Below are 16,245 nucleotides of genomic sequence, written 5' to 3'. Positions count from 1 at the left end.
GACTGAATTAGCAGTAATCAGTGGATCTAGTGATGTGCTTAACATTAAGCGCATGCTTAGATTATCTTGCCAGATCAGGAACACAGGGAGAATAAGTAATCAATACATGTTAAATGATGCCATCTACCTACACAAATCCCATTGGTGTTACAGAATTGGTACATCATGAGTGTAGTAGCCCAAGAGTCACTGTCCTGGGTTCAGCAGTAGCAGTCATTTTTTCTCCTTCTTAGTAGCTGCTGCAGTGCTGTGTTTTTGACTTTTGGCCTGGGAATAGCGCTGATAACACCGACGTTTTTAGTTGCTGCTCAGTCATGTTTAATCTGACCAAGGACTTTCTGAGTCTCATGCTCTGCCAGGGAGGAGAGGAAGCTGGGAGGAAGCAAAGACAGGACACCTGACCCAAACTGACCAAAGAGGTATTCCATACCACAGCACGTCATGCCCACTGTATAAACTGGGGACAGTTACCCAGAAGGGCTAGATCACTGCTCAGGTTGGGCTGGGTATTGGTCAGCCGGTGCTGAGTGGTTGTAGCCTCTTCCCTTGTTATTTCTCTTATCATTATGACTACTAGTGGTAGCAGTAGTGATTTGTGTTATACCTTAGTTACTGGACTGCTCTTATATCAACCCATGGGAGTTACATGCTTTCAGTTCTCCTCCCCATCCCTCCGGGAGCAGGGGCAGGAAGGGGGTTAGTGAGCGAGTGGCTGCATGGTTCTGGGTTGCCGGCTGGGCTTAAACCACGACGGTCACTAAAACAAGCAACACCAGATAGTAATAAAATCAACAAGGTCCCGTTTGACTGAAATAAAAGAGGAATGAGAAACAAGTTTAACAATTTCAGGTTTGAAGCTTTTTTTTTCCCCAGTAAATGACCAAAGTGTTTTGTTAGGAGGGCTCAGATGCAAAGATGCAGAGGAAGGAGGGAGAAGAAGAAAGGCATAAGTTGATGCTTTCTATTAGAACCAACCAAAGAAAAGCAGAAATGTAGTGAGTGGAAGTGCTGATGGGAAGGATGAAGTAAGAAAGAGATGAAAAAGCAAGAGCTAAAAAGATGCTGGAAAACCCAAGGATGCTGATGTAAGCCCCAGCATGATCTGCAAAAGCAAACAAACATGTAGCATTGAACACTGGGCATGAAATCCGTGTGTGTTCTGTATTAAGAAAAGAGCATTTGTGTTTAAAACCTCTGTAAAGCATGTACCTGCAGGAAAGCTTTCACATGCAACCTGTGCCCAAACAGCTCAGCTGCAAGCCCAGAGCTCTAAAAGGCATGCTTAACATTCCATGTTGCTGGCAGACACTTCTAGTGTGCACACTGAAAGTGGGATGGATGGATGGATAGTCCCATTTCAGTGAGAGACAACTGCCCACGCCCAGGAAGCAAGACAGCAGATCCAAGGAAGGAGGAGTGCAGCTGGCTTTTCACTAAGGAAAGCTTCAGATCTTCTAGACTGGGAAACCAAATAGAGGAGCATCAGGACTCTTTGACAGAAGGAGCTCAAACAAGTCAGGACATCAGATGGTGCACAGGAAACAAGTGCTTTCTGTCAGTCTTCCCAGATATACCACCTCCCTAAGTGGTCCTTCTTTCAGCCTTTGAGCTGTTTTTGTAGAGGATGGAGGGATCATAAATTTACATAATCAAAGAATACCTTGGGTTGGAAAGAACCATTAAAGGTTATCTAGTCCACCCCCCCTGCAATAGGCAGGGACATCTTCAACTAGATCAGGGTGCTCAGAGTCCCATCCAGCCTGGCCTTGAATGTTTCCAGGGATGGGGCATCCACCACCTCTCTGAGCAACCTGTGCCAGTGTTTCACCGCCCTCCTTATCAATATTAGGCTACTGAGGCATAAGTAACCTTTCACGTGAGTGCATCTCTCTCCTCTCAGATGACAGTTAATGGACACCAACACAGGAGTCACAAATCCTTCGTCTGCTCTGACTTCATCTAGGAAGAGAAAGTGTGAGTAAGGCTGAAATTTCAGTTCCAGTGTCAAATACATCCTTTTGAAGACAGAATGAAGCATCAAGAGATATGTTATTATTCTACAGAAGAACACTATCAAGTATTACAGACAGAAGAGACAGGCAGAGGTGTAAATAACACAGAACAGTATTTATTCAGACATTTCAATTTACACAACTTACACTTCTCCAATGCATATACTGGACCAACATCTGCTCTCAGCAATAGTGATTTAAATTAGGAACGATTTAATTCAACCAAGTGAGATGGTATCAGATTCACACCTGTGTAACAATGCACGGTTTGGCTCATCTTGTTCAAAATAATAGCTGGGTAGTTTGGAGAGATAAAAGCAAGTTTTCAGTTCCAAGAAAGGAGAGCAGATCAAAAGAAGTATCACCACTTTTTCAAGCACTGCAAGGTCCAACCCTGACAGCAACCCCAGTGACAAAGTGTTCTCATTTCAAGTATCTTCCCCTCACTCTTCTCCAAATTATGCTGACACTTAAATATTCCCCTTCTGGACAAGTCACAAATGACCCCCAGAAGGAAGAATTTCTTGTGTTTTATCTCTCTCACCAAGACAAGCGGAAGTGTGAGAAAATTGGGAAAGATATCATAAATGCCAAAAGCAACTAAGCATCCAAGTTGACAAGGGACAGAGTGGTCTACTAGATAATGAACAGATAAACCATTAAGGGTCAGCTCACATAAAAAATCTTGTATTTATGAGCACATATGGCAGATTTATAATGGCATATTGGATACGTAGGAAACAGGCAGCTTGCTTTTGTTATAATGAAACCTGATCCCATTCCAACAGCTTCAGCAGACTGTAGATCAGGATGCCTTATAAGTAAACAGCAAAGGAGTGTTGCATCTCAGTATAAGCTTCACAGAACAGTATCTCCTCAGAGAAACTAACATAAGGAAATGATCCCTTAGATGGGTAAGCAGAAGCATCCTGACTTCAACAGCATCTGCTTTGCAATGTGTTTGTTTCAAATGCAAGTGGTCCTTACAAAGCCTTAGCTGCATTCCTAGCATCTGCAGATTACCTCCTGGGAATACTGAATAAAACCCAATCTGGATTTTGCTGTAACAGTGTTGTGTAACACAGTACAGACACACATGTCAAAAGCAAGCTTTTACAGAGATTAACTGGTTTAATTCCTGCTCTCCTGTGATCTTATCTGTCAGTGTGTACCACCTATCTAATGACAGAGAATTTAGTCTTATGGCATAACCTGCTCAACCAAGCTCCACCAACACCAAAATCATGCCTAACTTGACTGGTTGGACCTTCTTTCCCTGGCTGTCTCTATCCCAGAGCCACTGCTCAAGTCTAAGGAACAGTTTTCTTACTGGACATTGCATGATGGCACCTGACAGAGCAGTACATCATTGCAAGTAAATCTTCAGTCGGTCTCAGTTTTCCATCAGTTTAAGATATAAGACTTCCACTCTGGCATTTGAAGCTGCGTACAAAGCCATGGCTCAAGAGCAAACACTGGTAACACTGCCAAAATACAGGTCTTTAGAGATAATACCCTGCATACAGTGGAAATACAGCTATCATGCTGTAGCTATAGTTCCCTCAGATCAGAAATACATTTCTGATTAATACATTACAGTCATTTGCAAACATGCAATGAATTGTGTTCTGAGCACTGTCATTCCTACAGAAAACACAGGACACATCTGGGGATGGTGCAGAGAGCCAGAATGCGCTACCTGGGCTAATGCATCACATGAGCAGGATGGACCAGGTCAGGCATGAAGTGGCATGCCTACATGTGGATGAAGCCTAAGCAAACAGAAAGTCTGCAAAGAGGTTGTGCATGTAGATTCAGCACCTATTGAGTGAGCTACCTGGAGCGCCCCTGCCACATCTACCACCAATTTTAAGAGCTGCAGGCTGTTAATTTAAGAAAAGATTGAGACAGTTTAGAAACATATGGTCCAACAAATAATATATTAATCATACAGCTAAGACATCTCCATGCTTTACATGGGGTAAATGCAGGTCTCTTTATATAAAAACACAACCACATAACCAACCAGTCTCGAGCCCAGTCTATTAGCACAGAAAATCTGATCAGGAAAGTTATGAAAACTCACACAAAGTGACATTAATGACCAGCTGATTAATTCTCTTTGTCTTCAATCATTTCAAGTGGCTGTATGAAACAACTGTGAAAGCCCAAATTCACAGGCAAGCCCTGGGCAACCCCAAAACTTGGCTCATTTCCTTTCTGAAGGACAAAACTCTTTAACTCTTTAGCTGTTCATTGCTTTCCTCCCTTGTTCACAGATCTACCAGACTAAACGGAGTGATTTTACCCGAAGCAAGTGGCACTGAGCTCAGTGGAGGAATTGAATAGCTGGAGGCACATTTGCTATTCTTATTTTCAGTAACACAGGAAGAAGCATCACCACTACTATTTCCGACCAAAGATACCAAATACTCAGCAAACAAGTGAACAAGAACAAGCCTGTGAACAAACCTAAGAGAGACCTACACCTCAAGGGTACATGTCACAGGTCCAGTGTAAGCCAGGAGTAATTTCATACAGATACACAACTCCTGTTGAAAAATGCTAAACTGGGATTACTCAATTTGGAATTGAGACATTCAAACACATGGTTAAACTCAGCCCTCTTAAATTCAGCCCTTGAGACCCTTTCAAACCCACCGATATCAATAGAGTTTGTGGAAGTATAATGCATATATTAGCAGTTTCAAAGGCTTTTTTGAAGCAGAGGAAAACTCTAGCATAGCTATAATCTGTCTCTCTGTCTCTCTCTGAAATTAGCTAAAGCAGCTGCCCAAATGACTATCAGCCAATTCAGAAAGTGTTCAGCTGTTCCTCCAAAGGAGGGACTGTGGCCTGGGGTTGGACAGAAACAAGCTGGGGTCAAGCAGAGGATGTGCCAAGCATTTCTGTGAGCTGTGGTTAATCAAACAGCACACATCATATTTACAGCTTAGTTTGGACCACAGGCTCCGTAGCACGGATGTGGACGCTAGGAAGGCAGAACCAGGAGAGAGGCAGCTCTCTGCTGCAGTTGTCTTCATGGAATTTGATATTCAGGTAGAAATCGCCCGTGTAGAGAAAGAGAAGTGCTCCAAAGCACACAGAGTCTTTGGTCGGCTTCACCTGGAAAAGAGAACATGAAACTCAGTATAATTAAACCAATAATAATGTCATTTTGCAATTCAGTAGCTCCTTCAGATGATCTCAAAGCATTGTAGATTCACATCTCAATACTGCCTTCACACATAGAGGAATAAAGATCTTGTCCCTTTTCTTGTAATGCTAAAACTGGAGCACTGAAAATTAAATCCTGCCTTATTCTCTTGTGCAGCAAAACTGCAGCACAGCTCAAATCAGGCCTAAATCATATCTCTGAACTCATGTCAAACATATGGTTAAACACCATTTAACAACTTAGTAATAACTAAATTCATGCCACTTACTATTCAGACACAATCTGACTGCAGACTCTGAACAGGAATCTTTAGTATATACCATCACTGAAATAATTATCAAGAAAAATCCCACAGAAAGTAGCCACCCTGATTTAACTTGTCCAAATTAAATAGAGAGTTCACACTGTTCCTACATTTATGTATCTCCCTTCATCACAAAACCACTTACGATCCATATCTTTACAACAAATAATGTATCTCAGTCCATCGTTTCAGCAAGACACTTAAGTAATTCCCAACTTTCACACTCCCACGACTGTTCAGCATGTGATAATGTTTGAATTAATATCTGCTTCCACAAGATGTTGAAGCCAGTTTCTGGGTGCCTAGAATTGGGTTAAAGTTATTGCAGATACAAAACATGGAATCGGCACAAAGTCATTCAACTGAATGGAATTTATTCACATAAATTGGGAAAGGTAACTTCATCCCAGCAGAAAAGAACCAATAAAGGGCACCTGATGCTCCTCAGTACTGGTATTCCCTCAGCCAAGCCATCTTACCAGTTTCTTTCTGCTCTACGGATCCTGAAACCATCAACTCAAGATATACTCATGGGGTCATCCCTACTTCCATGGGTAAGCTGGTGTCCATATATACAATTTTTTACTCATTGGTAATGAGTCTTTCTTTGGTCCTCTGCAAAAGCTTCAGTGCTCATCATGTTACAGAGTCCAGTGTTGTTTCCAAATGACAGCATGACCTACCATTGCTCAGCTAAACCAAGACCCAAACCCAATCACAACAGAAACTCTGGTGTTGGATGCTGAAGAAGAGAGCTCTCTACGTGTGCTGGACTTGAGTGGATTCGGGAAGAAAAGAAAGGGACATCACTGGGAATTGATGGGACATCACCACCTGGAACAGTGAAGGGATAAGGCTAAGGTTCTGAGAGAGGTTATAAGGATTCCTGCCCACTACAAAAAAATTGGTCATATGGTAAACTGGGATATCAACAATGGGGCATTAACTGGGAAAGGGTCTATGGAGTGTCTATGCTGAAGGACATCTTGCCATTGCATAGGAAGATCAGAACAAGGATGACGACTAGACCATCATCCTTCTTCTATGGATGAACCACTAGAGAGGGGGGAGATAGAATCATAGAATCATAGAATAGTTACGGTTGGAAAGGACCTTACGATCATCCAGTTCCAACCCCCTGCCATGGGCAGGGACACCTCGCACTAAACCATGCCACCCAAGGCTCTCTCCAGCCTGGCCTTGAACACCACCAAATGAACCACTAGGAGAAATTTCCAGGGATATTGGGCACCTCAGAAATATGCCTGAGAGCTGAAAGTTGCCTTCCACCACTTCCAGGGAGGAAGGTTATCTGTAGCTTTCAGTTATGAGGGGAATGAGCTGTTTCTGTTTTCTCCTCTTCTAGAGGCTTTTTTGACCTTTACTGCTGGGTCCTTTGGGCAGCAGACATGCACCATGTATAGACCCCTGGGGTATCAGGCTTGTTTGCTGAACCCCCCTAAATTGCTGCTCCTGCACAGGGGCCTGGCTGATCACAAGCAACACAACATCATCAGAGCTGGCAGAGCCCATGCTCCCTTTGGCTATGATGCTGAGCACTTTTGCTGACCTACAGCAAACTCACATGGGCATCCTATCATCCATGTGAATGATCAAAGGAGCCACAGCTGTTCTCCTGACCCTGTCCTTGGCATCTCCCCTCCTCTCTGGGTATAAGTTCTTGCCCTCTGGCATTGCGTCTGGACATGCAGAACAACATCAAGCTGTCTCCCCTCTTGTTTCCTTTCCCTCCTGCCTTATTTCCACCTCACTGGAACTGATGCGGACTTGCATCAGGGGCAGACACTAATGCCAGCAATGGGTGGAGGCAAACAACAAACGGAGCCTCCTCAGGACCCATACCTTTTTCAAGCTCCCAGTCTATTTTTCCTAATCTATCTGCACCATGAGGAAGTATCTGTAACAGCATTGATCAGAGCCCTTGACAAGCAGGAAGGTGGCTTCAGGCATCGATGCGACCTTTTCACTCATTTGAAGTTCCACCTATGTGGTTGCTCATTCCTCCTGCCTTTACAGCACAAGTCTCTGCACCAGTCATAGAATTATAGAATCACAGAATCATAGAATGGTTTAGGTTGGAAAGGAACTTAAGATCATCCAGTTCAAACCCCCTGCAATGGGCAGGGACACCTCACACTAGCCCATGTTGCCCAAGGCTGTGTCCAACCTGGCCTTGAACACTGCCAGGGAGGGAGCATTTACCTCTTCTTTGGGCATCCTGTTCCAGTGCCTCACCACCCTCACAGTAAAGAACTTCTTCCTTATATCTAACCTGAATTTTCCTTGTTTAAGTTTAAACTCATTACTCTTTGTCAAGGAGAAGAGTCAATGAGGCAGATAGTGGTATGTGTCCTGTTCTGCCTGCACCCCATTTCTCTGTGTGCAGTACGCACAGACCAGACAACAGTGTTCATTGTTTGGGGACTATCCGGTCTGTATGGCCATTTATACACCACTACTCTAACCAACACCTGTGGCTTGGGAAGAAATAGAGAAGCAAAAGTAGCCTGAAACCTCTGCACTGCTGGGATGTAAGTGGCTCTGCAGAATTTATAAGAACTTTCTTCCAAAATAGTAACTATGAAAAGTAAGGCTGCTTCTCTAATGGGGCTGCCTAGAAACATTTCAGAACACCATAGGTACATGAGCAGCAGGCAGGTCAGGAGAGGGACAGATCCAGCCCAGCTGGTGTACCAGGTACAACACTGATTTTGAAGTTAATCCACCTACATTTAGGTGTCTCTCTGCTCACCAGATATCCAAGCTCCTATTACAATAAGAAGACATCTAGTCAATGCAGCCACTGGAGCAAACACACAATAGTCTACCAAGCCAGACTAGAGTCAAGGTACAGTTGCCTAAACACAGGCATCTCATCACATTTTGGATGATCTAAGACATTGAGACATGTGCCCAGCACTGGCAAGATTTAAAGGATGATTTACAGGATTTCTGGCAGGAGGTGGAGGCCAGATGGGATACCCACAGCACCTAAAGGATGGTAGAGACCTACTTTTAGGCAACTGAATCTCACCCATGGTGTCTATGTTAGTGTAAGCCAGGTTCTACTAGCTGCAGACTACATCCTCATTGACTAATGGGAGCTTAGCTGGCCAGCATCCCATGGTGACACCTACTCACTCAGATGTCTCAGTCTGGAACTGAATCCACCCAAATGTCTGTGGAGTGGATGTCCACATCTGAGTCAGCTGTTCAACACAAGGATTCATCTCATCAAATGTTGAATGAGGTAATCCCAGAGTTATATATTGGTTTGGGTTTGAAGGGACCTTAAAGCTCATCCAGTTGCAACCCCCTGCCATGGGCTGGGACACCTTCCACTAGAGCAGCTTGCTCCAAGCCCCTGTGTCCAACCTGGCCTTGAACACTGCCAGGGATGGGGCAGCCACAGCTTCTCTGGGCACCCTGTGCCAGCACCTCTGCACCCTCACAGGGAAGAACTTCTTCCTAAGGGCTCATATCAATCTCCCCTCTGGCAGGTCAAAACCATTCCCCTTGGCCTGTCCTTACAGGCCCTTGTAAAAAGCTCCTCTCCAGCTTTCCTGTAGTCTCCCTTCAGGTTCTGGGAGCTGCTCGAAGGTCTCCCCTTAAGGAGCCTTCTCTTCTCCAGGCTGAACCAGTCCAACCCTCTCAGCCTGGCTCCAGAGCAGAGCTGCTCCAGCCCCCCAGCATCTCTTTGGCCTCCTCTGGACTCGCTCCAACCCCCAAAATACCCCTTTAAGCTCCATCAATCCTGATGAGTTGCTCTCCACTACCTGCAAAGGGAGCTCAGGGTGACTTGTTTAGATGTGTACACAAGTTACATGTTTCTACCGCTGACTGCAATGCATGATCCATCTACCAAACAAGAAACATGAAGATCACATACTTGTGCCTGATTCAGACCAAATTTGTATTGTCAATCAATCTAGAAGCACACAGCTCTCACAGTGTCACTGCCTAGATATGTACCTATATGTTGTGCTGATCTGGGATGCTGTTGAATACCTGCTTGCTGAGTTGAACCAGAGCTGAAACAGCTTTACTAAAATTCTACCAAACCACGGAAAGCAAAGATGGGAAACTTCTACCCCAGAAAAAAATGACTGAAGAATCAAGAAAGAGATGCCCACATCACCCCTCTGCTCCACTGAGATAGAAGAAAAATTAAGTTTCTACCTCTAATCTTTCCCGGTTACCATGTGGGACAGCGACTGCATAGAACTAATTATTCCTTATTTTTCCTGCTGTAGTATTTAGGGAGCTCAGCTGGAGATTAGGACTAGTGCCAGCTACTGTTCGCTGCCCCAAAGAGTTTACAGTGTGAGGAAGACACTGCCAAGAAAACTAACTTGTTCCAGATAGGCCACAGAGGACTTGCCAGAAGTGAGCAAATGTTCATCATAGCTCCTGAGATGATGCAAAATGACCATCTACTAATGATTTTCTCCTCATCTCCCACTGCCAATCACTTGAGCTAGTGTGTGATAACACATGAAGTTAAGAAAGCTGCTTGAGAATAGTAATGGCAAAAGCAGGGGCAACAAGGAAGGATGAAGGAAGGTAGATACAGTAAGCTCTACAGAAGATACAGTTTTTGGTTTTAATTTGGAAAGAATAAACTCTGATCAACTAATTAGCAAAAAAACCCAATCCACTACTAGTAATAACTAAGAATTTTTTATAATATGGCTAAAGCCAAACTTCAGGCTGTGAGTATAAAGATATAAAAAATGCAATGTATTTTAATGGATGGGGGAGCACCATGCTATCTTATTTTCCAAAACCCCACAAAGAACAAAGATGTCTGCTATCTAAATGATAACTGATGAAGCTTCTTTTTCTGTTAAATACAGGCACAGAAAGGTAAGGTTAACCAAATTAGAAGTTGTGCTTCAAAATAAAGATTCTACTTAATTTAAAATGCATGGAAATATCTCAATATCCTTTAAACCTTTCAGTAAAAGGAATTTGCTTTTTGAAGTAGTATATCCCAGCAGAGACTTTGTGACACAAACCCCGGCTGCTGCATTGAATTGAAGTAAGGGCACAAAAAGGTGAATAACCACTCACTACGTTACTTCCAAGATAAATCATCTAACCTGGACTTCAAGCCGCAAGAAAGAGAAATATGAAATCGTACGGCTTTTACCCTTTAAACAATTTATATTCATGCTGTGAAGCAGCATGTGCATACTGAAAATGCCTGCGTATATCCCCTGCCTCCCAGGTAGCAGCAGAAACTGATCTGAAACTTTTTAGTCTGGAAACAAAAATAACTGTGATTTGCTGAGCATGAGGCTTAAGATGAAACGAACATTAGGAAAGCAGAGCATGTTTGGGTTCTGTTTTTTTCCCCAGAGAAATCACATTCAGCTCAGCACCAATAATGGAGTTTCTGCAGCAGAATGACTACAGACCAAATTTGTAAGATGTGAGAAGTATCACTGTCCTGCTGTAATACCTGATGTTCCTGGTTGGTTCTTGACCACCCACTACTGGCACGCCAAACCATATGCTAGCTCTCCATCCTTCCTCGCCCCCAGCTCAGCAGCGCAATAAATCATGTCACCACCTCCTTGCCGGTGTCAGTGTAAAGTCAGCCCAATTAGCTTAAACTGCTGACAAACATAGTTTGTGCTAAACTGACCAACTTTGCAAGAAAACAAATGCTCAGACGGTCTCTCATGATGGGTACTGGGAGGAAGGGAGCATCTTTCCTGCAGAGGGGCAGAAACAAGCAGCTGGGAAAAAGCAGCATCCCAATTCACCTCCATTTAACAAGTGAAATGATTGTGGCTCCATGAGCTCAGTTTATAAGAATAATGGACACAGGTTTAATAGCAGCGAGTTACACCAGCAGGGAATCTGGCTCAAGTGTCTCAGCTTTCACTTATATAAAAAGAGGAACTCTGACTGTCTTTCATGTCACCCAAACACGAGATTCTTCGGTTTCTTAACCAGTGTCTGTTTGAGTTTCTGCCAAACTCAGACCACAAACACAACTTTCGGTATGTTCATTCTTCCCTGAAGCATCAAATGCACAAACCAGCACTTTCGTCTTGCCCCCAAACCAGGTGTGGCTTTCTGAAATCTTTTTTCCATTACTGAATTAGTTATTACAGGGAATGAAGGGCCCTCTGACAGCATTAGATACACTGTTCTAAGAATTTTCTTCCATGAGCAGGGCTCTATGCCTTAAAGAAATATCACTAAACATTTTCTCCACAATCCTGTATAGCACAAGTATCAATACTACATACTCCAAAATGTAACATTTCTCATCTAAGAGCTGACATTTTCTTCATTTCACCTTTTTGGATAAAAAGGAGAACAAACAGCAGAAAACAGCTCTATTTTTAACTTATTTGGGACTCTGTTTACAGGAGAAATACTCAACAATGGAGCAAAAGCAGGGTCTGGAAAGTATGAGAAGGCTGCCTGGGCAGGCACAAGAGATGTGACCTCCTGACTTCTTGCCCAGTAGGAGACTCAATCAGAAGATAAGAATAGATGAGGCTGACACCTCCTTCTCCCCTCATTAGCCTGGAGGGTCAGGCCCTTCAGCATCCAAACACTGTGATTGAAAAGCCCAGGTTGTCAGAGTCAAAGAAAGCCATTTCCTGATGATTTCTGTTGACATATTTAAAGTATTCAGCTAAGAATACAGTTGGCCCCCATTAAAACTCAAGTTGATAGTAAATTCCATGATCATTAGCTTTTGAAATGTTTTCTTCCCATGATGAGTAACTGAAGAATATGCATGGTGACTATCACTGCGGTTAACCTTTAATTTCTTCTTTACTAAGGTTCACTTATATATTCAGTTTTGACAGGCACATTTTATTAGCGATCTGAGGAATTGACCTAAGCAAAGGTCCTAAGCACTACCCGAAACACCCTCTTCTTCATGTTTATTTTATAAGTTACCAGAAATACTGTTTATTCCTCTCTGCAGTACTGTCTGTATGTTCTTCATTCCTTTTTTTATCTTTTGTAGCAGTTTTTTTGGGAAGGATGTGGGAGAAAGTAGTTTGGTAACTTCAGTTTCTTGCCTTAGGAGCAAAAAGCTGCCAGACTTGAATTGTCCAAAGAAGAAATTGAGAGAAAAAAATCAAAGTCTCAATTGTTCTAAAAAGAAGACTTATTTTTTCCTCATTTTAAGCATGTTTTCTATTTTTCTTTATAGTTTTATAACATAATTCTAAGCAACAAGGAAATGAACCAGCTCCTCATATTGTTCATTAATGTTTAGCATTTTCTTTTTGCAGTCTGTTACAGTTCCTAAGGATCTGACTAAAACTGATTTGCTGAGTTGCTTGCCTCAGCCTGAGAAGTATTTCTTAGGGACTAGAGAGGAAAAGTTACTTAAAATCTATTACTGCAGCTGCACTGAGTGGCTCAAGGGACTGGCAATATGGTACTAAACATTTTAACTAGGTTACCCGCTCTTATTCAGCTCTAGAGTGACCAAAGGTTACTGGCTCTGATAGTTTACATGATAGGAAATTAGTCATAAACCATTTCAGGGAGATTAATCTACATCCCCAAACTTAGCAGCACCTTTAGCAACAGTTGGCATAATCATGGTGCTTTCCAAGACTTAATCTGCTTTAAAACACTCAGTTGAATAATGAAGCCCTTTACAAATGCACGTTACCCGGAATCATGATACACATGATAGACTTACAGAATCAATGTAGAAGGTGTTGGATCCAACAAAGGTGATAGCATCTTGCAGCTCATAGTTGTGCACCCCATTCTGGTAATCCTGGTAGGGCATCACGGTGAGAGCGAAGGGCCCCACACTGTGTTTGCTCCAGTTGGTCAGCTTCACCTGCAGCGGGACAGGGTCTCCTACTTTGCAGTTCACCACGATATCACAGTCACAAAGCTGGCCATCAACAAGGATATCTGCAAATCAAGAAAAGAATCCCTCAAAATGTTGGCCTCTTGGTTTAGAAAAGGAATTAATCTTGATAGGAAACTGAGCAAGACAAAGTAATCTCAATGAAACCAAGAGTGAATGACATTAGATTAACCTAATAACCATTAAATAATGGTTAACATTAGGAAAGGAAACCCAACGCTGCAGTGCTGTGTAGGGCCGTGTTGCAGGGCAACTGCTTCCTAAAACCAGTTCAGATAAGTCTGATACATGTTCTCAGCTGTTAAAATTGCTATTGAAAAGCCCAATCCCAACCTATATACAGGCACCAGAAGATACTTTTTTAGCCTCCTCCCTTGAAGGCCAAAACCATAGACAACTTCTCATGCTCCTCCTGCAGATCAACAGCATCAGATGAAGGGAAATGCAAACAGGAACCATCAATACAAATGGTAGTTAGATAGATCCATGTTCACATGTTACAGCCAGAGTAAATCCTCCTGTATGGAGATGACCTTTTGGAGCAGGACAGACAGTGCCAGAATTTGCAATTTAATACATATATTAAAGCCCAGCTTATAACAAAGAAAAGGGATTAAAAAATTACACAGCAGTACCATGAGCTTGTTCACTCCTTGCACACTAATTCATTGTGGGATTTCTATTTTTAACTTTCTACTTTTCCTTCCCTTACTGGGATAGCAGAAAATATAAAGCCTCTAAATTGGCTACTGCTGGGACAATGACAGCCAGAGTAATGCGTCCACTAACCTTTCCCATTTGCTTATACAGAACCAAAATGTTTCATTACCACCACACTATGAAATAGCCAATCCAATACCCCAGTCTGAAAGGGCTCCCAGTTGTGCAGTATTGCTGCATATTTCACATGAGGTTATCTACGATGCACTATTAATACAAGAACATTTCTATTTCACTATGGGTTCATGTTCAGAGATAAGAGAAAGCCCTTGGTACATGTAAGAAAGCATCCTCTGTGTGAATACCTATCCCCACAATCTCATATGCCCATGAGGCATTTCGATCACTCCAGCTCCTCCTCAGTTGCTTGCCTTATGACATACAGAATATTATCCTCTGCCAACAGCATCAGATTTACATTAGTAATATCTCCTCTTCAAGAACAGACACTATTTTTATGCTTCAGGAGCTTTCGCAGAAAAAAATACAAAAAAACCAAAGCACAAAGCAACATTTTACACCAAAGTGGTTTTTTTTTTTTTTACTTATTTTTCTTTTTTGCCTTAGACAAAAAACCTACAAAATTAGGCATGTTCTTGTGATGCCCTTTAGCCTGGAAAACTGAACAAGCCTTAGTGCAGCAACTGGAAAAAAACCCTGTAAAGTTAGTGCCAAAGACAAAACAAGCTCAGAAAGGGACATGTATTCCTGAGGTCAGGTCGGCAAAGCTCAGCTACCCAGATGAAAATCCCTCCTTGACCAAACGTGTCCAAGTGCAGCCCCATGACCCAGACACAAGAGGCAGAGCAAGCACAAAGCAACTCTGCACTGCTCAAGCTGCAGCTATCCAAAAGCTGTGCCAGTGTCCAAGTTGGAACAGCGTTTGTGCCACAGCCTTTTCTTTCCAAAGCAGATGCCCAGTTTTTGACAAGAGTCCTGGTGAGGCCACATCTGGAGCACTGTGTCCAGTTCTGGGCTCTTTGGTACAAGACAGATATGGACATAACGGAGAGTCTGGTGAAGGGCCATGAAGATGATGAAGGGCCTGAAGCACCTCTCCTCTGAGGAAAGGCTGAGAGAGGTGGGACTCTTCAGACTAGAGAAGAGAAGGCTCAATGGGGGATGTCATCAATGCATACAAACACCGGAAGGCAGGGTGCAAGGAGGACAGAGCCAGGCTCTTTTTCGTGGTGTACATTGACAGGACCAGAGGCAATGGACACAAACTGAAACACAAGAGCTTCCTTTTGAACATCAGGAAATATATTTTTGACTGTGAGGGTGACTGAGCACTAGCACAGGTTGCCCAGGGAGGTTGTGGAGTCTCCATCCTTGGAGATCTTCAAAAGCCATCTGGACACAGTCCTTGGCAAACGGCTGTAGGTGGCCCAGTTTGGGCAGGGGGTTGGACCAGATGACCTCCAGAGGTCCCTGCCAACCTCAACCATTTTGTGATTCTGTGAAAGGAAGTTAGATTCACTATCGAATTTTAGGAAAGAGCTAGAAAAACTGTTTGGCATTGCACATATTGCACTAGAACACTCTAATCTGTTATGGGCTCTCCTGCCTAAGATGATCCAATTGCTTCTTGCAGGACTGCCTTAAGACCATGGAGGTAAAATAGTGGTTATAATGGTATTGCACTATCTGAGAAAACACAACAATGTGTGTGTGTATAATCATATACTCATAGAACAGTTAGGGTTGGAAAGGACCTCAAGATCATCTAGTTCCAACCTCCCACCACAGAAGTGAAGTCCAGTTGCTTGTATTAATTCATTACTTTATATGAGTTTATGTTTTTATCCTTCTCCCTGCAAGGTAACTGCTTTCATTAAAAAAACCTCAAGCATATTCCCAGATCAGCAGGAACCTTCAGAAATACTCAGTAAGCCAAATGGACAAATCTTCATTTTCAAGCTGCTCATCAACTTGCCTTTTAGCTCTAAATTCAACTCTCTGCTGTAGGTATTGTACATGAACCCTCTGCCCTCTGTCTCCACCTTTTTATCTAACAATAGTTCAGAGCATTGCTGCCTAATATCTTCATGTGAAAGAGAAAATCCAAACAAAAGGGAAGCAATTAAGTCTGGCTCAACCAGATTCATTTTCTTTCTTATACCATCCCCCCCCAAATCAA

At 42.9% G+C, this 16,245-nt stretch overlaps 1 protein-coding gene across 2 annotated transcripts in view; it reads right to left on the bottom strand.

The window, feature by feature from the left end:
• Positions 1–4,231: 4,231 nt before the first annotated feature.
• TRAPPC9 (trafficking protein particle complex subunit 9) overlaps positions 4,232–16,245 on the bottom strand; it is a 493,542-nt gene continuing 481,528 nt past the window's right edge. Inside the window, exons 21-22 of one of the 2 annotated variants that reach the window (XM_057429748.1) lie at positions 13,206–13,429; positions 4,232–5,138 (exon numbers count right to left, since the gene is read on the bottom strand). In XM_057429748.1, the coding sequence (XP_057285731.1) occupies positions 4,959–5,138; positions 13,206–13,429 (404 nt within the window). In that variant the 3' untranslated portion in view covers positions 4,232–4,958. The remainder of the gene's footprint in view (positions 5,139–13,205; positions 13,430–16,245) is intronic. The other variant, XM_057429749.1, reaches the window with a different exon arrangement.

The sequence above is a fragment of the Pezoporus wallicus genome, unplaced genomic scaffold (assembly GCF_028554395.1).
Source record: "Pezoporus wallicus isolate ANWC-B61680 ecotype Strahan unplaced genomic scaffold, APGP_CSIRO_Pwel_v1 contig_7545, whole genome shotgun sequence".
Classification (NCBI taxonomy): Eukaryota; Metazoa; Chordata; class Aves; order Psittaciformes; family Psittacidae; genus Pezoporus; species Pezoporus wallicus.
The sequence above is the reverse complement of the archived record's forward strand: the minus strand, read 5'-3'. Positions and strand labels throughout refer to the sequence as shown.